This window comes from Aedes albopictus, chromosome 1 (assembly GCF_035046485.1).
Source record: "Aedes albopictus strain Foshan chromosome 1, AalbF5, whole genome shotgun sequence".
Lineage (NCBI taxonomy): Eukaryota > Metazoa > Arthropoda > Insecta > Diptera > Culicidae > Aedes > Aedes albopictus.
Window position 1 is genome coordinate 290,528,242 of NC_085136.1, and position 21,817 is coordinate 290,550,058.

A 21,817-nucleotide genomic window follows, 5' to 3' on the forward strand; every position below is an offset into this window, starting at 1 on the left:
TTTTTTTTTTTAGAATGTTTGAATGCCATTGCTTTTTAAAGAAATTTTCCATTGAAGCGTCAAGGCAATTTTTTGCAATTGACCCAAGAAAAACTCTGGGAACAATTAAGAAATAGTTCTGAACCGTTTTTGTTTAATTTTTGAAGGTTTTTTGTAAAAAAAACTTGAATAATTTAGTCATTTGGTAGTATTTCTCGAATAATAAATCTTGCGTATTTTCTTTTAAAATTTGTCTTAGTTGTTTTTGGGATATTTCTGTATAGTTTTTGAAAAGTATATAAATTTTATAAAATGGGGGTTTTTGGATAACAAACTTTTCAAATTCCCTCATGGATAACTCTGAAAACCCAGCGATTTTATGTTGTTTTTTGAGTAAACCTCCTCATTTTTTGACACTTTTTTGCAATCTTTAACCCTTTGGAGCCGATTTTTTTCGCCGCTGTCGACGCAACCTCGCTGGTGTCGAACACGTTTGTTATGCTCGGTTTCATCGCCGGGGTCATATATGACCCCTCCGGCTCCAAAGGGTTAAGTCACTGTTTTCATCGTTTTCATAAACATTGTATCGAAAATAAAATAGTTATTGCTGTTGCACCAACCTGACATTGGTACTCGAAAGGGTTATCCATCCAACGCAACTTGGAGTGCATTTTCTCATATTGAATCGATTTTAGGATCGAACTGGGCGAGAGTCGTCGATCGGTCCACATAAGGAAAGTCCCAGTCCAAGCTACCAGGCCTGCCAGCCAGTGGCCAATAGCCATCTCCGGGAGTCAATTAAGGAATGCACTACCTATCGCGACTCCGTTCAAGTCGAGGTCGTTTCCAGAGTGTGGTGGAGAAAAAGAAAGTTTTCAAACGAAATCGCGTTGCGTTGTGGCCTCCGCAGAGTGAAAATTCAGTTTGGATTTTTCCTAAATTTAAGTCAAATCCGAATTTTGCGATCACTGAGAAAATGGGAGCCGGGTGGCGGCGCCACCTAGACTGAGCGGCGGCGGCGGCGGCGACGCGGCGTCTTTCCATCTGGTTTATGTCAAGCGCGGTGACAGCGCGACTTATCACAGGCATCAAAAATGCGCATAAATGAGCAGCGGGATCAGGGAAAATGTCACTGTAGATGCCGCGTCGCAACCGCGTGGTCGGAGATCAGCTCTGTAGACCTGGCCACGGAAAGCGACGATAAAAAGTGGTCATTGAGATCCACTTTTTTTTTTTTCGTTTTCCTACAACCTACTACAGCCAATGCAATGCAAGGCGGCAGAAAGCTGTCATCGTTAGAGCATTATCTTTTGAAGTGATCGTGGCAAGTGAATTTGTGAAAAGTCAACACTTTTTTGCTCGGGCGATGGACTGTCAGTTTGCTGACAGTTTCACTCGGGTTGATTTCGTCGACTCAGTTTGATTCCCATTGATCGGGATTCTGAATGAATAGGTTTCCTCAGAATATATGGAAACCCGGAGGTATTTGAGGATGGCTTTTTTAGGAAACAAGCAACATTTAGAAGGGAGTTTGATAAACAGGATAGCGGAACCTTCTTCCATTAGATGTGTTCGGCATGACAGTGATACCACCAAAATGAAAACTGAGAATTCTTTCTGGACTTCCTCCAGAGATTCCTCTTAGTAAGCATCTTTTTAAGGGTATGACGCGGAATACTTTCCTTCCGGAATTTCTTTCGTCATCCATCTTTACACTCTTTTTCTGAGATTTTTCAGCATTTTTTTTTTCAAAATTCGTCCCTTAGTACCCCCTTGGATTACTACAGGCGTTTTTGCAGAAAAACCTGCAAGAATTCTTCCCGGTACTTACAAATATTTTGCGATTACCTCCTTGACCATGACCGTGATTCCTTTTTGAATTTTTTTTATTGGATTTCCATGATCTCTTCCAGCGTTCCGATGGGATTTTTATCAGAGTGCATCCCAAGATTCCTCCCAGTAGTTCTTCTCAAGATTTCTTCTAGAGATTACCCCGAGACTTCTTCCAGAATAGCTCGCGTGATTCCAGATGGTGTGTCTGCCTAGTTATTCCCAAAAGATTTAATGGAGGAATTTCTGATTAAACTTCTGGAATTTTTTCTATAGGAATTCTTGAAGAAATTCCTGGAGTGGATAAATCCTTGTAAGATGGAAAGGAATTCCAATGGAACAATTTTGGAACGAATCCAAAGAACATTTTAAAAAGGAGATTTGCGGTGGAGCGGATCTGTTGTGATGGTTAGAACACTTGACTATCACGCCGAGGACCTGGGATCGAATCCCACTCCCGACAAACTCACAAAATGTGAGTTCTTCCTTCGGAAGCGTGGGTCCCGAGATGAACTAGCCTAGGGCTAAAAATCTCGTTAATACAGATAAAAAAAGGAGATTTGAAACTCATTCTGGGGTAATATCCAGAAAACTTTGGAGACATTTCTGAAGGAAACAGTAAATTTTCTAAATCTGAAGGAACTCTTAGCGAAATCTCCAAAGGCATTTCTGGCAGAATTGTTTTGAAGGAATTTCTGATGAAATGTCGGAAGATTTTGCTATGCTATAGAATGCTATGTTTCCTTTTTCTCCGGAAGGCATTCCTTCACAGATTTCTAACGAGCTTGGTGGTCTAGTGGCTACCGCTTCTGATTCGTATGCAGAAGGTCCTGGGTCCAATCCCTGGCCCGTCCCTTTTATCCTACTTTGTATCTTTCTATCCACTTTCTCTCTCTCTCTTTCTCTCTCTCTCTCTCTCTCTCTCTCTCTCTCTCTCTCTTCTCTACATATACAACTCATGTATATTCATAGCCATGTATGTTCATAGCCATCGCTAGAACCAGAAACGAATTGGAAAACAAAGTCGTTTCCCTCCCTTCCAACTTTCACTCACAGCACAGTGTAACCCCTACAAGTTATGCAACCAAAGCGTGCTGTGCCGCTTGACCTTATTCACCTTATTCACTACACTATCTATCACGAACACTATAAATATCCCCTATCCATGGATCGCATCACCGACCCAACGGTGACTCCCAGATCTCCCATCCATTCCGTCTAACAAATACCCCAGTCCGTGCTGGTTGTGGGGATGCAGAGGTGATCTCGGTCTTTAGTAGCAACAACCAGCACACTCTAACATTCCTTTCCCGTCCCAACTGACTATAAGGACGTGGCCGGCGCCGTTATTGATCCGAAACGTATGAGCTGCTTAAATTGCACTTTGAGAATAAATGGAGTGTCCCAGCCCTTATTCATTTGGATCTCAGTGCAATTGGTACCAGCTCAGATCAATCACGGAGGAGCAACCATTGACATGTATAGTCAGATTTGATCGTTTTGATCGATCGGAAGGCGTTCCTTCGCAGATTTCTTTTTTTTTAGTTTTTGGTGGGATATCTTTTGGGAATTCTGAAGGAACTGTCTTAAGCAATGTCTTGGAATTTCTCCAGCTCTACTTTTAGATTTCTCCCAAGAGATACCTTCTAAGATTCCTCAAAGAAGGTTTATGGTGTCTCGATAGGTTACCTCGTACCCTTCCGTGACGCTATCTTTTGTAATTCGTTGAGAAGTTTTCGAAGGAAGAGTTTCTGATCTCTGGGATTTCTCCAGGAGTTTCTTCTAACTCAAATGTCTTCTACAGGGAGTCCACCAGAAATTTGAGTTCATCAAGGAATTCCTTTCTTCCGAGGTTTTAACCACAATTTTCTGTAGAAATTCTTCCACGATTATTCACTGGAATTCCTCCTTGAAATCCTTCTGATTTTACTCCAAGAGTTCATTCTGGGGTTCCCTCAGAAATTATTCCTAGGATTCTTGGGAAAGTCTTTCATCAGAAGTTTCTTCTGGGATGCTTCAAATAGTGTCTTCTGGCACTCCTTCAGGAAACCCTTCAGGGACCTGCAGTAGTTCCTTCAAGAGTTCCTGCTATAGTTCTTGTTAGTATTCATGCAGGAATTCCTTCTGGATCTTCAATCGTGAACTCATCTAAGAGCTTTTGCTGGATTCTCTCTACATATACTAGTCTCTGGATTTTCTCTAGGATTTCTTACTGCGTTTCCTTCAAGAGATCCTTCTGAGAATCTTCAGGAGTTTGCTATAAATGTCTTCCAGGAGTTCCTTCTGAAAATCCTTTAGGAGTATATTTTGCAATACGTGCAGCAGCTTTTTCCGAAAATCCACTATAAATAAGCATTTCTCTATGAAAAAATGCTCGTTTTTTAATTCATTCTAGAGCTTAAACGGGTATTGTTTCAGGAGTACCACCAGGAATCGTAAGTCATTAAGAAACTCATTCTGAGGTTTAACCAAAATATACACTTGAAATTCCCGCTAGAGTTGCTTTTGAAATTCCTTAAGAAGCTCTTCTGATGTTTTCTTAAAAATTTATTGCAAAAAGTCATCTAAGATTGTTTCCTGAAGTCCTTCCTTATATTTTTTTCTAATATTCCTCCAAAATCTTATGGGGTTGCCACAAAAACTCTTCCGGAAATTCGTGCAAAAGTATTTCTGGGATTTTATCAGAAGTTCCTTTTGAAGTCCTTCAAAGAATGCCTTCATGTCGGATAACTTCAGAAGTCTTAAGGAATTTTCCTAGGCAATCTCTTGAAACTTCTTGACATTCGATGAGGAGTTTTCGAAAAAAGAGTTTTCGGTACTTCTCCAGGAGTTCTTTCTAACCCAGATGTCCCTTCTCAAATTATTCCTGAAGTTTCTACGAGAATCGCGTTAGAAAACCCACCAGGAATCAGAATTCATTTTGAAATTCATTTTTGGATTTACCCAGAGATTCACTTGAAATTCCTTCAAGAGTTGCCTTTGAGATTCACTAAGATGTTCCCTCTTAAATTCCTCCAGAAATTCTGCCTAAGTTTTCTTCAGAATTTCTTACAGAAATTCTTCCATAAATATTATTTTAAATCCATTCTTGTATTCACGTTGACATTCCTCCAAGATTTCATTCTGGAGTTCCCCCAGAAATTCTTCCTAAGAATCCTGGGACAGTATTTCTTGGATTTCATCTGAAGTTCCTTGTGTGATTCTTTAAAGAGTACCTTCCGGCGTTCTTCCAGAAAATCCTTTTGGAGCTTGTCCAAGATTTATTCCAGGCATTCTTTCTAGAATTCCTGCTGCAGTTCTTCTCGGTATTCGTATAAGAGTTCCTGATAGTGAATTCTTTCAAGAGCTTTTGCAGGATTCTTTCCAGGATTTTTCACTGCGTTTCCTCCCCGAGATCCAGCTGGGTATCCTCAGAAGTTTATTCTAGGAATGTCCAGGAGTTGCTACTAAGAATCCTTCACGAGCTTGTTCTGAAAATCTCCAGAAGTTTCTCCTGGAAGCCCATTAGGAGTACCTTTTGCAAATCATTGAACAGTTTCTTCTGAAAATTCTCCAGAATTCGTCTAGGAGCATCCCTGGTTTTCCTTATGGAAATCTTCAAAGAATTATTTCTGGGAATCCCTGGGAATCCTCTTCAGGGAATCCTCTAGCAAATTTCTTCTAGGAAATCTGCAGATTTTTTTTTAATTCCTTCAGGAATTCCTGAAGAAATTCCTTGGTCAAATTCCTCAATCCCAGACTGCAAACTTGTAGGAATCCGAGGAATCCCCAATGGAGCTTCTGGTTGATTTCCTAGAGAGAACCATGAAGGAATCTACAGAAGGCATCCAAGGTATAATCTCAAGAAGGAACTTTTTGAAGGAAACCCCAGCATTGGATGAATTTTCCCCAGTTGGAGTTTCTGGAGGTACCAACAGGTAATCCCCAATTTGAGTTTTCGTCCTTTCTAGAATAATCGACAGATGTTTTTGCTTAAAATGTCTGTGGAAATCTCCAGAAGGTAATCCGATCTTGAAGGCATCCTCTGAGAGGAATTCCCAGAAGTAAACACCAGTGAAGTCGCTTTAACCTCCTTAAAAATAATTTATGAAGGGAAAAAACGTTCAGCGCTTTTCGAACTAACTCCAAAGTTTTTCGAAAACAGGAAATTTCGAATCCATAAATTTAAATATGTAGTTGTGAACATCTCCACAAGGCTGAAAGAAACTCTTGCCACGTGCTTCATCTGGAGCAGATTAATATGTTTGAAACATGTATATCACAAACCTACTTAATATATCACTATGCAAACATTGTATTCTCCGCCGTCTAACCCAACAAGGTAAACGAAAATTTGCATAAGCCGTTGTTTTGCGACGTAGCGCTCCAAAACCCGCTCACATATCAATATCAATTAGAAGCTAATCGAAAAGAAAATCCCTCGTCCGGCAATGTGTCTCACATTCTCTCGTCTTCTCCTTTTATCCTTCCCTTCCAGATGATCGCCATCGGGAATTGGACGATCTGCTGTCCGACATGCTGATGACGGTTCAAGGCATCCCCGACGTCGGCCGCAGCAAAGGTGGAGCACCCACAACAACGGCAACGCCAGCGACGACGTCAGCGCAAGCCACCCACCATCATCATCACCATCATCACCACCTTCACCATCATCAGTCGTCGTCGCAGCAGGCGAGTGATCATTTCGTAAACACCAGCACCGATACCATCAAGCGATCGCACTCGGCCCAGCTCCCAGCGCTCAGAGAATCCGCCAAAGAGCGCGAGTTACTGCTGTACGAGACGAGCAGCACGACGACCACCCTCACGCCGCCTCCCAGCGAGAGCGGCCGCGAGACTCCGCTGCTGAGCAGCGCCTACTCAACCATCCGCGATAAGCGGGATCTCTGCCTCACGCCGACCGAGCGCGAGCTGCTCATGAACCTGCAGCAACATCAGTCTTTCGGCTATCCCCGTCAGGCGCGGTCTACTACGGGAGCTTTGGAACGGTTCACATCGGACGACGACGACGATCATTACGGCGTAGGCGGCGGCAGCGGCAGCAAACAGATTCCCTATCACGCCCGGGAGGATTCGAGACCCTTCACCTACGGCAGCATACCGCTAACGGGTACGCCCCAAAACCCGCCCGCTTCGACCATGCTCAAGATGCAGTCGGGCCTGTCGAGTCCGTCGATGGTGCGCAAGGCGATCGGGGGGACGCCAACGTCCGCTCGGAAATCCACCGGAATGGGTGGCGGCGTTGGCTCGGCGGCGGCCGCCGGTTTGGGCGGTCGCAATTCCGAGTTCGAAGAAATGCTACGCGAACGGCGCGAAAAAGTGTTCAGTGAAAAGTACACCATCGGGGATCAGTCTCCGCGGGGGACCGACACGGTGGACAATCGGTGGAACTATAGCACCACGATCCGGACCACGGTGGAACAGCAGCCAGGTGACCACAACACCAACGGATATCTTCTGCACGAGCCGCTGAAACGGTCCAACACCATGGACGGCAGCTTCGGACGGCAATTCTCCCACGATGGGTAAGTGTATTGATTTTTCATTTTTTGGAATACTTTGGAAAGCTCCAAAATCGTCGGCGACACTGAACTGTGCGGGGATTCGGGAGATTTGTGCAAAGCATAGTGGTTGAAAATGTGATCGTGTAGATAAATATGAACATTAAATATTCGGTCATTAAATGTGTATAAAAATTGTACGTCGTCACAAAAAGCTGTGGAAGTGCCCTTATCTCAAGGTTAAGTGGTCCCCGTGGTGGTCTCAAAAGGGGCCTCAAGTTCGCCAAAATTGTATAGACACAAAAAACTTTCTTTTTCGACGGAAGAATACCCGATTCTATTCAAATCTATGATTTCAGAATTATCCTAGCGGACCGAAGTGCTCAGAATTGTGATTATATCTATTCGTTTTCGAGTTGTGCATTGACAAAAAACTACAGAAAAATGGGAATGTTGACCATTTTTGAGATCCCAAAGAAAACCTACCCGCTACGCTTAGAAGATAAAGAAAAATTACGAGAAGTGTGTATGTGAAAAGTTGTCAAAATAAATATGAAAAATCGCTTTTCTGTCGACATTCGCATACCTAGTTGATGTAAGCGCCACTGTAGTTTTCAATACATTCTTAAAATTTGACCATTGAATAATTCGAAATTTAAGATTTTTCCACGTTGACATCTAACTAGGGTCAGATAGATTTTTGGCTATTGAAAATAGGTTCTGGAAGGCAGGTATATTCCAGAGTCTCTTAAACCGTTATTTACTACGTTCGAATCTCTTGAGTACTAGTGAAGACTTGAATTCAACGGATTAGGATTTTTTTTTCACCAAGGACGTTTCAAACCGGTCAGTAACAACCGTTACTGATTGCCTCTTCCAACACCTCTATCGGGCAATCATTGTGCCTTCGATCAAAGTTTCCTCTTCTTCATAGACAATCTTCAATACTGCCGTTTTTTCTTACTTGTTGACTGTCTGATCGGCGGCCCCTCATCGACGTCATCCAGCCTACACAAAACGATCCTAAGGTTATTTGCATCCATAAGGGTCTCAAACGTCCCTTAAACGTGCTCTCCTGTAATAGTATCAGTCAGCTTCGGATTACAAACCTCATCACCAAACTCCAACAAATCGTTTACTCCGGTTTATCCGTGCCTGTTCTCCTGAAAATCACTAAGTTGAGTCATCTGCCAGGCAGATTGACCAACAACGCGTTTCTCTCGCGATCTTTTCCCAGGAGTTGGATATTCTCGGTTCCACCTTCGAAATTTGCCGACCTTGCTTACTTTGGAATTGGTTTTAACATGTAGGGTAGGTGATGTATCCAGCGGGTTTCCCACATTTCAAAAAGGTCAACTCAATCAACTGGAGAACATCTGTAGTATTTAAAACATAAGTTTTACTGAACAAATATCTGAACTTAATTCAGCTTAACTCGAGATTATCAATAATTCCTAACTTCATAAGAATTCTGTCAAACAATAGAATGTTCTATTTTAAAACTTAGGAGTTTATGGAAAATTTCTCCAACAAGTTTTATTATTATTGTTACTTAACGTAAAAGATTCAACTGGAAAATTGATTCGATTTTTACTGACTCTCACAGTCTAGGGGATCAAAATGTATAGTTTTGTTCTGCCCGACGTTTCGTCACTTTGTAGTTTGCCATTTTCAAGGGTGGAACTAACTATCGTTCATCGTTAAAATCTGTTGCCGTTTTGCACATTTGGATCTTCTTGTATGCAGTTTTTAACATATATAAATTATTGGTAAAAGGGGGCACAAACTATGTCGAAACGTCGGGCAGAACAAAACTATCCGTTTTGATGCCTTAGACTGTGAGAGCCAGTAAAAATCGAAATTATTATTACTATTAGCACAAACTAACGGAGACAGAGACGGAGACATTGTTTACATTACGAGGGGTAGCCCGGGATGAGTACACTTAAAAAATTGTGATCTAAATAAAGTAAAATGTGCTAGTACTTCGTGAAATAATCTATTCTCGAGAACCATGAATTTTATTCAGATTTCTTCGCAGGAAGTGGTGTGCAAATGAGTTTGTGCTATTAGATTTATCACACTCCATCAAGTAAATTTGCCAAGTATTTCGTCGGTGACCTGATTTAAATCCCGTCAGATGTTTTCGTCAAGATTTCCCTAAGAGCGTTTATAGGGTGGAAAAGCCTGGAAAAGCTGAAATACTCAGAGAATTTATTTAACAGGGAAAACCTGGAATAGTCAGGGAATATCTTAACAGGGAGCCAACTTAACTACTTGTATTTACTCAGAAGAAGAGTCCACAGAGTCATGGTTGATATTAATTTAACAAAGTTTTTGAAATGCAGTGTAAGCGTGTTCATCTAAATATTCCACTACAAGGAATTTTCCACAAATTCAATCAGGGTTTTTTTTTTCAAAACTTCTTTTAAAAATCCTGTTGGAATGCTTCCCAGAATTTCTCACAAGACTTGAATCGAATTTGTTCACGCCATTTTTCTTGGTGTTCGTTTTTGAATTCCTCTAGGAAATTCTCTTAAATTCATCTATGAAATTTTTCGGAATTCCTCCCAGAGTTGGTACCGGAGTTATTCCTGGAATATCTACTAGAACTGTTCTAAGGATTTTTATTGGAGTTTTTCAATAATCCACTGTAGCTCCCTTCGGGAATTTCTTCCGAAATTTCTCCTGTAAGTTCTTCGATAAATTTCCGTGAGCTTCCTTCGAGAGTCTTTTTCCTAGATTTCTACAGAAATTTGCGCCTAAAGGTTTCCGTGAGATTTCTTTTGAAGTTTCACCTGAGATTTTTCTCGGAGTTTTTCCCGGGACTTTCTCAGGAAATTCCTTCCGGTGTTGGTCCTGAGATGTCTATCAGAGTTTTTTTCTGAGTTTACCCTGCAATCCCTTCTGGAATTTCTGCAGGAGTTTATCATAGAATTTTCCCCGTTTCTTTGTTTCAAAGATTATACAGGCTTTTCCGCGAAAGACTTCTTGCACCTCAGATACGGATTTTCTCAGATTATTCTCAGAGCTCTTCTCAGAATCTTTACCAGAAATTGCCTTGTAATTTTTTATGCTAGTTTTAAGATTGCTTTAACAGTTACTCTGGAGTTCTTGCAGTGATTTTTCAATGAGCTTTCTTCAATATCGTCTGGGACAAATTAGGCTCTGTAATAAACTACGTAGATTATTTCTTGGCCATCTCAGATCTTCCGTCCCCAATCGTCCATACAACATTTTCGAAATGTGTATAGACCGTAGACTAGAACCACCTCTTCCCCCATAAATCTACGGTCTACGGATGGACCAAGATTAAGGTCAGGCTTTTGCAAAATTACTTGTACGAAATTCACGAAAAAATATCGGAAATAACGCAGGTGCATTCTTGCGAGAAACTCCGCGAATACTTATTCGTGAAATCACGTGAGGAAGTTCGAGAGAAATCCTGAGATAATCTGGGATATCTCGGAAAATAGTTCTGGGAGTAATCCTGGGAGAAAATATAAAGGAAATTCAAGGAGGAACTTTACAACCTTTAAAAGATTTTCTGCAAAAACCCCCCTACCTCGCCTTCGCACATCCGCCCTGAGAACACCGAACAAATTTCGGAAAGAACAATTTATGGGAGTAAATATGTAAAACAATCACGAAACGCGACGCGAGATAAGACACGACACTTATGGTTCTTACAATCGTTTGTCTAACGATTGTAAGAACCATAAGTGCCGTGTCTTATCTCGCGTCGCGTTTCGTGATTGTCGTGTTTGTTCTTACGTTACTAAGCACACTAAGCACACAAATTAAAAGTGAAATATGTAAAAACCTCTGGATGAAAACTTTTGAGAGTTGTCACAATTGCCTCCCTTCATTTGCCAATTAATCAACATTCTGTGTCTTCTAATTTCCAAGTTTATGGTGCAATTAATTATTTATTGGGCAAAAATTCAACCAAGACAAATTAAACTAACATTTGTTAAATGTCTGCACAGAAACAAAAGTAACGCTGCACCAATATAGAACACCTTTCAAATGTTGTTTAGAATCTCTAAAGTACCCATAGCGTATCAGTAGATAACCGCTCGTGTTTCGATAGCTGCTCACGAGCGTAGGAAATAAGGCTACGTAGAAAATAAAGCACCGAAGGACAACTGACACTGAGGAAGATTACAAGTAGTAGTCGAAATACGCGTATCTGTCAAAGGATAAGCAACATATGGCGGAATCAAAAGGTACGAAACTGATTACACTCATTCGAGAAAAGTTCCTCCAGTTCCTCTTTTTCGAATTTTGATGGTGGTTTTCCGTGACTGTAGTGTAATAACTGCAGAAATGCCATCTGGAATTGCTTGAGAATTCCCAGCAAGAAATTCTAGTGGAGCTCCTGAAGGAATTCTTAGATGAATCCTTTTAGAAATCCCTCATGAAATCACCGCAACATTTTCTGTAGAAATCCCAGCAGAAACCCATTGGGCATTCCTGGAGGAACCTCAAGAGGATTTCTCAAAAAAAATCTCCTAGGATTCCTCCAGGATTTCCTCCTCGAGGAAGTCCTTTGGGAGTTCTACCGGAAATTCTTGCTACGATTCCTTCGAAAGTTTCTGCAATGATTTCTCCAGAAATTCTTCTTGAGAATTCGTACAAAAAAATGTCTATAAGAATACCAGTAATAGCCTTGGAGAAATCTCAGCAGTAGCTACTGAGAGAATCTCAAGGGGATTCCCACTAGCAATACCCAATTTCTGAAGACATTCGCTAATAAACTACGGCAGGAATTGCTGGAGGAATCCCAGCAAGAATTCCTGGTGGTGATTCCAAAAGATTCGTTGACGGATCATTGCAGAAATCTCTAGGGGAATTCCTGGAGGATTTCTTGGAAAAATCTTTGAAGGAATTACAGAAAATAATTCTGGAGAAATACCTTGAGTTATTTTAAAAAGAAATTCTCGAGGAATTCCTGGGAGATTTCTGAAACTGTCAATGGATCTGAATAAATTATTTCCAAGAAGTATTCTCGAGGAATTCCTGGGAGATTTCTGAAACTGTCAATGGATCTGAATATATTATTTCCAAGAAGTATCCCTCAACGATATCCTGTAGTACTTTCTGCAAATATTGCATAGATGTGCCAAAATTGTATCTACCCTAATCGATGAAGTTTTAAGCGGGCATCCAATGAAAACTTTTTCCAAAACTCACTATTTTATGAGAAAACATAAAGGAACTTCTGGGCAGAAATTATGTCAGATCTTATAGAAAGCTTCAAGAAGTAATATAGGTTAAATTCAGTAGTTACTGCCGGGATTCTTCCATAGATTTCCTTCAAAGATATTCCGCAGGGTTTTTCTTTCAGCGGTTCCACCATAAATTCTTCCTGGTATTTTTCCCTGAATTGGAAATTCTTCAGGAATTAGTGGTGGAATTCCTCCAAAAAATCTTGCTGAGATTCCTCCAGGAATATTTGTTGGTGTTCCTCCGAAAATTTCTCCGTGAATTACTCCAGAAACTCTTCCGGGGTTTTTTTACGAGTATACCCTCTTGGGATTCCTTCAGCAACTCCTGCTTTCCACATATTCTTGCTGGTGTTCTTGTGAAACTTTTCCCAGGATTTTTTACAGGAACTGTAGGAAAATTTCTCTGAATTTATCTAGGAATTTGTTCAGAATTTTCTCTTAGGATTCCTGCTGGACTTCCTCTAGAAATTCTACCGGGGAATCATCCGAAGCCCTCTCCAGGGATCCTACTAGATATTTCTTCAATAAAAAATTATGGATCCAGAAATTACTCATACAATTTATTCACGATAGCACTATAGATTCGGGGTCGCCATTAGCCTTGTGGTTAAGGCCATGGATCGCCAACACGGAGACGGCGGGTTCGATTCCCGTTCCAGTCGGGAAAATTTTCTCGACTCCCTGAGCATAGAGTATCGTTGTGCTTGCCTCACAATATACAAATTCATGCAATGTCAGGCAAAGCAGCCCTTCAATTAATAACTGTAGAAGTGCCCAAAGAACACTAAGTTAAAGCGTCCCAGTGGGGACGTAAAGCCATAAAGAAGAAAAAAATCACTATAGATTACCCTAAAGGACTTATTTTCTATGAATTTCCGGTCGATTTCTTTTGGGATTCCATCAAGATTTCCTCGTGGCATTCCTACAGAAATATCTCTTGGTATTGCTTAAGAATTCCCTTTATAATTTCTTCTGGATAACCTGCAAAGAAAGCTCTAAAATATTTCTGTTGAAAATTCTCCTAGAATGCATGCTAGAATTTCTCAAGCTATATCTGCTTCAGGTTTCGCTTCATATATTCCCCACGAACTTTTTTCAGGAATTCTTCCGTGTATTTCTCGAGGAATTTCATCTGGAATCCAAACAGGGATGTCTTTAAATATTTCAATGGTTTTTTTTTTACTTTTTATTCTTTCTATTTACTCTTTTAGGAACAACGCTAGAATTTTTACCAGGAATTTCTCTAGGGACGCTCCTAAGGATTCAACCGGAGATATAATAGGGGCTTCTCCTAAAAATACACAAGGATATTTTTTTCGGAAACTCCAATAGAAGTTTCTTTAGAAATGGCTTATGAATTTTTTTTTATGAATCGTAATTTGTTCTGTGACTTACACTTACTTCTGTGTGTAGTTGGTTAAAGCGCTGGACCATCGATACGAAGTCGTGGGTTCGAATCCCACTTAAACAAGTGGTAATTCTTTCATATATTTATCTCTCAACTTAATCAAGTCTCTCAGCTTCAACTATTCTATTCTATTCTATTCTAGTCCTTGCACAGAACTTCTTCCGATATTTTCTTGCCATTCCTAATATTTGCAGCATATCAGCGATGATATGATACAAACATTAAAACGGCCAGAACCACAGTGCACTGTGCAGACTAATGGGTTTAAGATAGTTCAACAACTTACGGAAATTAGATTATCCACTTATGAATAATATAATTAACGCAATTTTCTGAATATGACAAAAGAAGAAACGGGGACAACCGTACCAATCGTATCATTTTCAAGGGATTTGGGTATGTACGTAACGCCAATGAAAGTGGCGTAGCTAAGAAGGTTATTGCACACTCCATGGTAGTATGATTTCCAGGGATGGGACAATGACATTTACTTCGCACGCCCTGGTCCTAATGCCTAGGCTTAAGCGCCTATACTCGCTCTCTGAAACGAAAATAAAACTAACGCTACTTAATCAAGTCTCTCAACTTCAACTAATCAAAAACTTCTTCGAGAAATATGCAAACCTTTTATTCACCGATAAGATTTTATTATTTATATTTTCAACCACTGTGTTTAGAGAAGACGCCACATAGTGAACATCCATCGGGGAGGTGGTTGGGAAGGGTCCTCCCCGAAAAAGTGCTGAAAAAGTAACATGTGTTCCGCCGATAAACCGACGACGCACGACCAAGCGCGGCGCTCAAAACGAAAACGGACAGTAGAGAGGTATTTGCAAGTACGCACCCCCTCGAAAAGTGTGTAATAAAGATGTCCCGCATAAACGATAACCATAAGATTTGCTTAACCGCTTATTCGGGATACAGTTCGAACAGTATGCGGTATTGTTGAACCGTTTACATTACGGTGCGTGTATTGTGTTGGTTTATTAGGGGTGTCAAGTGCTGCCCCGACGCGCGTATGTGAACGAAACGCGCGAAACGGACGCAAAAGCAAAAAGTCTAGACTCCTAGATGAAGAAAACGTGAAAAATGACCTTCCCAGCGCCGATGCGATGGGGGAATAATATTTTTGGACGCGACCGGGCGCGAGCTATGAACAGAAGTGAAAATCGTATCGACAAAATGTTTAGCAAGCAGCCGCCGTTATCGAGCGGTATCCTCGCGGCCGATGGATTATTGGGATTGAAGAGTTTCGCGCGGCACGACACAGGAAGTGAATTCCATTCTGCGATAAAACCGAGGAAAAGTGAAATCCGAGCTTTAAAACTGATGAACAGCTGAGGAATCTTTAGGTGATGAAAGTTGATGATCAGGATTGGGACGTAGTTTGTTCCAATACTAATATCAGACACAAATTGAACCGAGTTTCCCTCTGTTCATCACAATATTATGTCGTCAATGTTGCCACTGTGTCTACCATAAAAACATTGGTAGAGAGATATAGGGGGAAGCTCCAGTTTTGATAATAACGATAAGGCATTCTTATCAAGGTCAGCTTTGTCGTATGTGATCAAACGTCGCCGAACAGGTGTTTTGTTATCCAGTCATAGATTTCGTAAACCTCATTGTTTTGGAATACACACGGTCTAATACAATCGCCATGAATTATATTGACTATGACTATTTTAAAGCATTGTCGATCATCACATCCATGATGTTCATCTGGCCAACGTACCTCTTCATGTGAACCAACATGCCTACAAATCTAGTAAGTCCACTGTGACTCTTTTACACAAAGTTGTTTACGAATCGAGTAAGCATTTACTCAAAAGTTTCGAATTGGATTTACCTCAAAACCCGACAACTCTTCGCGACACTGCTGCGTCAAGCAGCGATTGCAAAATTGGGTGTTTGTAGATGCCCTCAAAGGGGAGTCTTGTCACCGCTTGTGTGGAATTTCATAGCAGATACGCTATTGAGGCAACTCAATAATAGCGGTTTTCCACAACTACCAGTAAGGTTTTGCCGACAACTACCTAACATTCTTAGTTGGTATGTGCAGTGCACCAAGCTTATCTAAGCCGAGCTAAGATCCGTGGTTATTCCGTGCTGTGTGCGAACGTGTCGTTATTTCCTCTGTCTTTGATTGACAATTTACTGTTGCAAAAATTCGTAAAAAGCAGTTTGACTATCATCAGCCGCTCAATGAACAATTGTGATCGCGATTGAATTTGTTCAGTGCCATAATTATCAACGGTGAATTCCAAAATACACTGATTTATTTCGGTTCGACAAGCAGAACGTGGAACAATGGCGATCGACAAGTGCTGCAAAAAATGTTCTGAAGGAATTGATGTGAGCGTTGATTACTTCACCGTCTGCGAGGGGGATTGCGCCTGTTTCTTTCATGCAGCTTGTGTAAATTTGGCCGAGGATGTGTTGCCAGTACTCTCTGGCAATATTATATGGATGTGCGATCAGTGCATGATAGACTATCAACAAATGAGAGGTAAACGACGACCTTTATCTCATGAAACGGTTGCTGCCAGTGCCAAGTCGATTGAAGAGGAAGTGAGAGAGTTGAAAGACACGGTATCGGCGATCGTTCAAACTCTTTCTAAAATTGCTCCGTCAGATGTACCTAAAAGAACGACACTATTTCACTCGACTCCAAGATCAGAGCACGCACTTTTGAGCGGAACGGATACATGTGTTGCCGATACGAATTGTACGAACTGCGAAGCCGAAGGTAGCCAGCGATCAACGTGTACGACGGACAAGACGACGAATGATACCAACTTCTCCCTGTTTCTCTCTAATATTGACGTGACCGCTAGCGAAAGGGACGTTTATCGCATGGTTTCTCGTTCTCTTGGAACATCCGAACTTCAGCGAATCGATATCGTTAGACTGACGACGAACTGGAGTGATCGCCGTGCAATCGATTATTTGTCGTTTAAGGTGGTCTTAGACGGGAAGTACAAATCTCGCGCAATGAATCCATCTACATGGCCTGTTAATGTTAAATTTAGAGAGTTTGTGAATAAGTGTAATAATACTTGGAGGCCTTGATTCATGAGATTTGTGTCATGTTAGATTGAAGGTCTTACGTTATTTGTTGCTTGTTTTTTTTTTCGTTTCTACTGTGGATTATTGTTCATTATGTTGATGATTAGTGTACTGTTATGAATGTTTGGATTGTAGAAAGATATTTGCGATTATGTATATGTACCATTTGAAGTCATGCTTCACGATAAAAATAGAAGTATAGTGTCTAGGTAGTTTGTGTTTAATGCTTGTTTAAGTTATCAGGAATATTGCAATAAGATAGAAGTGTTTGAATTGCGAATGTTTGTAAGATTGTGTTGTGTGAATATGTGTTACTTAGTTTTTAAGAAACAGTCTGTACAGTGTATACTGAAGACAAAGAATAATAAATAAATAAATAAATAAATAAATAAATTTTCAACAGTTACCACAATACAATGTGATTCATTCGACAACTTGCTTTCCATTCACTTGTCGGAGGTCCATTCACGTGAAAGCAATATTTCATTTACACCTCCTAGCCTACTAGAGCAAAGCAACAATGAGCATCATCCTAAGCAGCTCATCAAAGTAGGCTTAGGATCCTATATTTAGGATTAAGGGATCAGGTACGTTCATGCTTATCCTCTATACTGTTGCTATTGAAATTCGAAACAACTTATTCAACCTCGGCTTGCCGTTGTCCACATTAGGAAGCGTGACATTTGCTTCGTGGAACAAGAAAATAAAAACCCCGATTCCCTTCCTGGGTTTGTTTGCGATCTACTGTGGCTGGCGTGGGTGGAGTGATTGAACCTGTGTATAGTCGATGGTCGGTTCCGTTGGTGGCGGGCGACGCAGTGCATTTTTAAAACAAAAACGCTCAAACAGTGCAAATTCCACCGGACGCCTACGCAAAAACATCATATTGCATTCGCTGCGTCGCTTTTGTGAAACGCGATTATTGGTCACGGAGGGAAATACGGACTTGTATTTGTGTATGTTTGACGGATGGAATGCATTTCCATGCATGTCATTTTCAACACAGAAACAAAAAAACTGGTGAAATTAGCGTTAACCGTCAAACGTTACATTGATTTTTTCATAGACTTTTGTTTTCAGTGTACATTTGAATCAAATGTAAATAATTTGATCATAACCTTTTGATCGACCCTCGTTGTGGTCAAATATGGCCAATACCAATAAAAATCTAGTTGAAACGTGATCACTCCACAACAGAGGGTTGCGTCCCTAAATAGCCTACTCCGAGTTTAAATCAAACCTAGTTTAAGGTTTAAATATATGTATTGTTGTTCTGAGCGCCTCTCGTTAAGCAACTACTAGACATATTTGCATCTCGCACCACCCACTCGAATGTGGTGGCCGGGACTCTTTATGGTAATTGATTGAAGAACGCGTTGCACCGTTGGATTGAAGGTGTACTGCTGTATTCAAGTTCGGACGCGCGATTGCTAATTGCATTCTTACCGCATGTGCGCGAATGTGTTTCAGCGCCGAAATTGCATTCGCTCTACCTTGCTGGTTGAAATAATAACAACGAAGCCACTTGCACGGGAATAATGGTTTGTTTATTTGCGAGCATTGTGCTAAATTTGGAATCTGCTTACGCTTACCTTTCGGTGCATGGACGCGCGGTCGAGAATTTCTATGACCGACCGGAAAAAAGGCAGATAAGTTTGTTTTACTTCTATTTTCGATTCACCAAGCAAAACAACAAACGATTCGTGATTCAAACACGATTCTTCCAATGCAATGTACCGTATTACCCCGCTAATACGACACCGACTGTTGTCGAATAACCGGGGTAAACTTTTAATTCGACAAACTGGTCACTCTACACCACCATCCTCATTGAAATTTGACAACTCTATTTTTGTTTTTGTTTTGATTTCCGGATTTGTTAAGAAACATAATTTCAACAAATATTGCGATGGCGCGAATGGAAAGCTCGTTCTTTCTACGACTGTTGCCATCCTTAGTTCATTCCGGTTGGTCTCTAGGCGGTTTGGGTGTTGAGAAGCACGAACTTCCGAAATTAGCGGCTACAAGATGAGCTGCTGCGGGCGCGAGTATAAGCGCAATATCAAACTGTTTTGCATTTACAGTATACATCGCTATGACATTTGAACATTTTTTAATTCGACATGTGTCGAATAAGCGGGGTACGAATTAAAATGTGTCGTATTAAAACGTGTCGAACCAGCGGGGTTAGACGGTAACATGTTTTCTTTTAGAGTCATAGTTTATCATAGTTTCTTTGCAATGATCTTACAAAAAAATTTAGACCCGTCAGGGTTCCTGGTGAAATCCCGTCAAGATGCACAGCCCAAGAAACATTTTAGTAAAATAGACTAGAAAAGGTTATTAGAACCATCATGAAACCAAAATGAAAGATGTTAGGTTTTATGACGATTCTAAAAACATCTACAAGTCTAAATGGTTATCAAAGTGTTACTTGGGAGTGGAATCCCGTCAGGATTCCCAGTGGAATCCCGTTAGGATTCCCAGTGGAATCCCGTTAGGATTCCCAGTGGAATCCCGTTAGAATTCCCAGTGGAATCCCGTCAGGATTCCCAGTACAATCCCGTCAGGATTTCGAGTGGAATCCCGTCAGGATTCCGAGTGGAATCCCGTCAGGATTCCTAGTGGAATCCCGTCAGGGTTCCGAGTGGAATCCCGTCAGGATTCCGAGTGGAATCCCGTTAGGATTCCGAGTGGAATCCCGTTAGGATTCCGAGTGGAATCCCGTTAGGATTCCGAGTGGAATCCCGTCAGGATTCCAAGTGGAATCCCGTCAGGATTCCAAGTGGAATCCCGTCAGGATTCCGAGTGGAATCCCGTCAGGATTCCGAGTGGAATCCCGTCAGGATTCCGAGTGGAATCCCGTCAGGATTCCGAGTGGAATCCCGTCAGGATTCCGAGTGGAATCCCGTCAGGATTCCGAGTGGAATCCCATCAGGATTACAAGAGGAATCCCGTCAGGATTCCGAGTGGAATCCCGTCAGGATTACGAGTGGAATCCCGTCAGGATTCCGAGTGGAATCCCGACACCCAGAGCACCCAGAGTTGTTTTTTGTTAGAGCCCAGAGATGGATTCCGTTAGAATCTAGAGCCTCAATGACTTAGAATCCAATGATGAATCCAATGAATTTGAATACAGAGCTAGAGAGGTTCAGGTATGAATAATTAGTTCTACCGAACAGACAAATTCTAGAGAAAAGGTTTTGAAGGAGGGCATTTTTTATTAGCGTACCAATTGGACCGAAAGGTCTTCGATTTTCATGAAACTTTTTCCACAGGCAGGACTCATGGATATATGAACAAAAAAAAATGAGAAAAAATCAGGGTCGCCAATTTTCCCAGAAAACTCAGGTGGATTTTTTTTTTGTTTTCCCTTGACACTACTTTCCGAGCAGGAGGGCATACCTTACAAATACCGTGCAAAGAGCAACCTGTGCTCTAATATCTCAAGTTGGTATTGCTATATTATTCTACGAAATGCTATGAGAACACCACAATAACAATTGGAGGTATTTGAGAAAAGTTAGGTATTGATGTGGTATTGTTGATTTAGCTGAGAAAATAGCTGAAAAACAAGATTTGTTATTACATTATGGAGCTATCATTTTCATTTTCTTAGCAAGAAATGTCATACGTTCTGGATAACAAATAGAACACTTGAAATTTATGGTATGCATTCATTATTGAAATAACAAGACTTGTTATTTTTCAGGTGTTATCTATACAAAATTATGGTATTCATTTTTGTTATTTTGCCTCTTATGTCCATCTAATGAAGGGCATATCGAGGTATAATGTTACTTAACGTTAATACCTCAATATGTTATTTTGTTGCTATTATTTTCTGCTCGGGTTCCTTTGAAAAATCATAACTCAAGAACGATACATCGTAGAAACAAAGTTTTTTAATGAAAACGAAAGCAAATTTTCCTGGGAATTAAAAAAAAAATATGAAGTGGAAATACAGTATTGTTCCGATTTTATCACGCCCTTGTTCAAAGTTGCTTATAAATATTCTCCAAAATCTATACGCATTTTCAATATTTTCAACATTGCAAAACGCGCCTTCAGCATTCATCTTGAAGAAGAGGGAAAGCACTTGGTCTCAAATGTAACAACAAATTGATGAAAAATTATGGACTGACACGCGGATTGTGTGATAAAATCGGAACATTACTGTAGTTATTTATGTGACGAGTTGCAAAAAGTTGATTTTTTCAGCACGAGTCGTACATTGGATAAATACGAAGAGTGCTGAAAAAGTCGAGTTTTGCAACGAGTTCCATACAAAATTGTATGCAATGATTTTTTCATAATGCAACTCATTTGAGTTACATAATGTTCATAATGCAACTCAAATGAGTTGCATTATGAACATTATGCCACTATTTTTCATTATGCAACTCATTTCAGTTGGTATGAACCGGTACTGAAAAGTTGGCCATTATGATACTGAAATGAGTAGTATAAAATAGAAAGTATGACACTGAATTGAGTAAAGGCTTTTATGGCACATTTAGAGGTTTTTAACAAAATTGGCCATAACTCAAAAAGGAAAAAAAAGTGCATTCCATAAATTTCAGCGATTGAAGAGTTTGGACATAGTTTTTCCGGCTTTTCTTTACAAATTTTCTCAACTGTGAAAAATTTTGTGGAAATCTTTTTCCAGTTTCTGAGAAAATTTGCTTTCATTTTCTAAAAAAAACTTTGTTTCTACGATGCTTCGTTCTTGAGTTATGATTTTTCAATGTAAGTAGTGTCAGGGGAAAACAAAAAAATTCCACCTGAGTTTTCCGGGA

At 40.5% G+C, this 21,817-nt stretch overlaps 1 protein-coding gene across 1 annotated transcript in view; it reads left to right on the top strand.

The window, feature by feature from the left end:
* The window catches only part of LOC134285696 (rho GTPase-activating protein gacF-like), a 51,275-nt gene extending 43,915 nt beyond the window's left edge, over positions 1 to 7,360 (top strand). The window contains exon 4 of the mRNA XM_062846985.1: positions 6,287 to 7,360. Coding sequence (XP_062702969.1) covers positions 6,287 to 7,338 — 1,052 coding nt within the window. The 3' untranslated portion in view covers positions 7,339 to 7,360. The remainder of the gene's footprint in view (positions 1 to 6,286) is intronic.
* Positions 7,361 to 21,817: the final 14,457 nt, after the last annotated feature.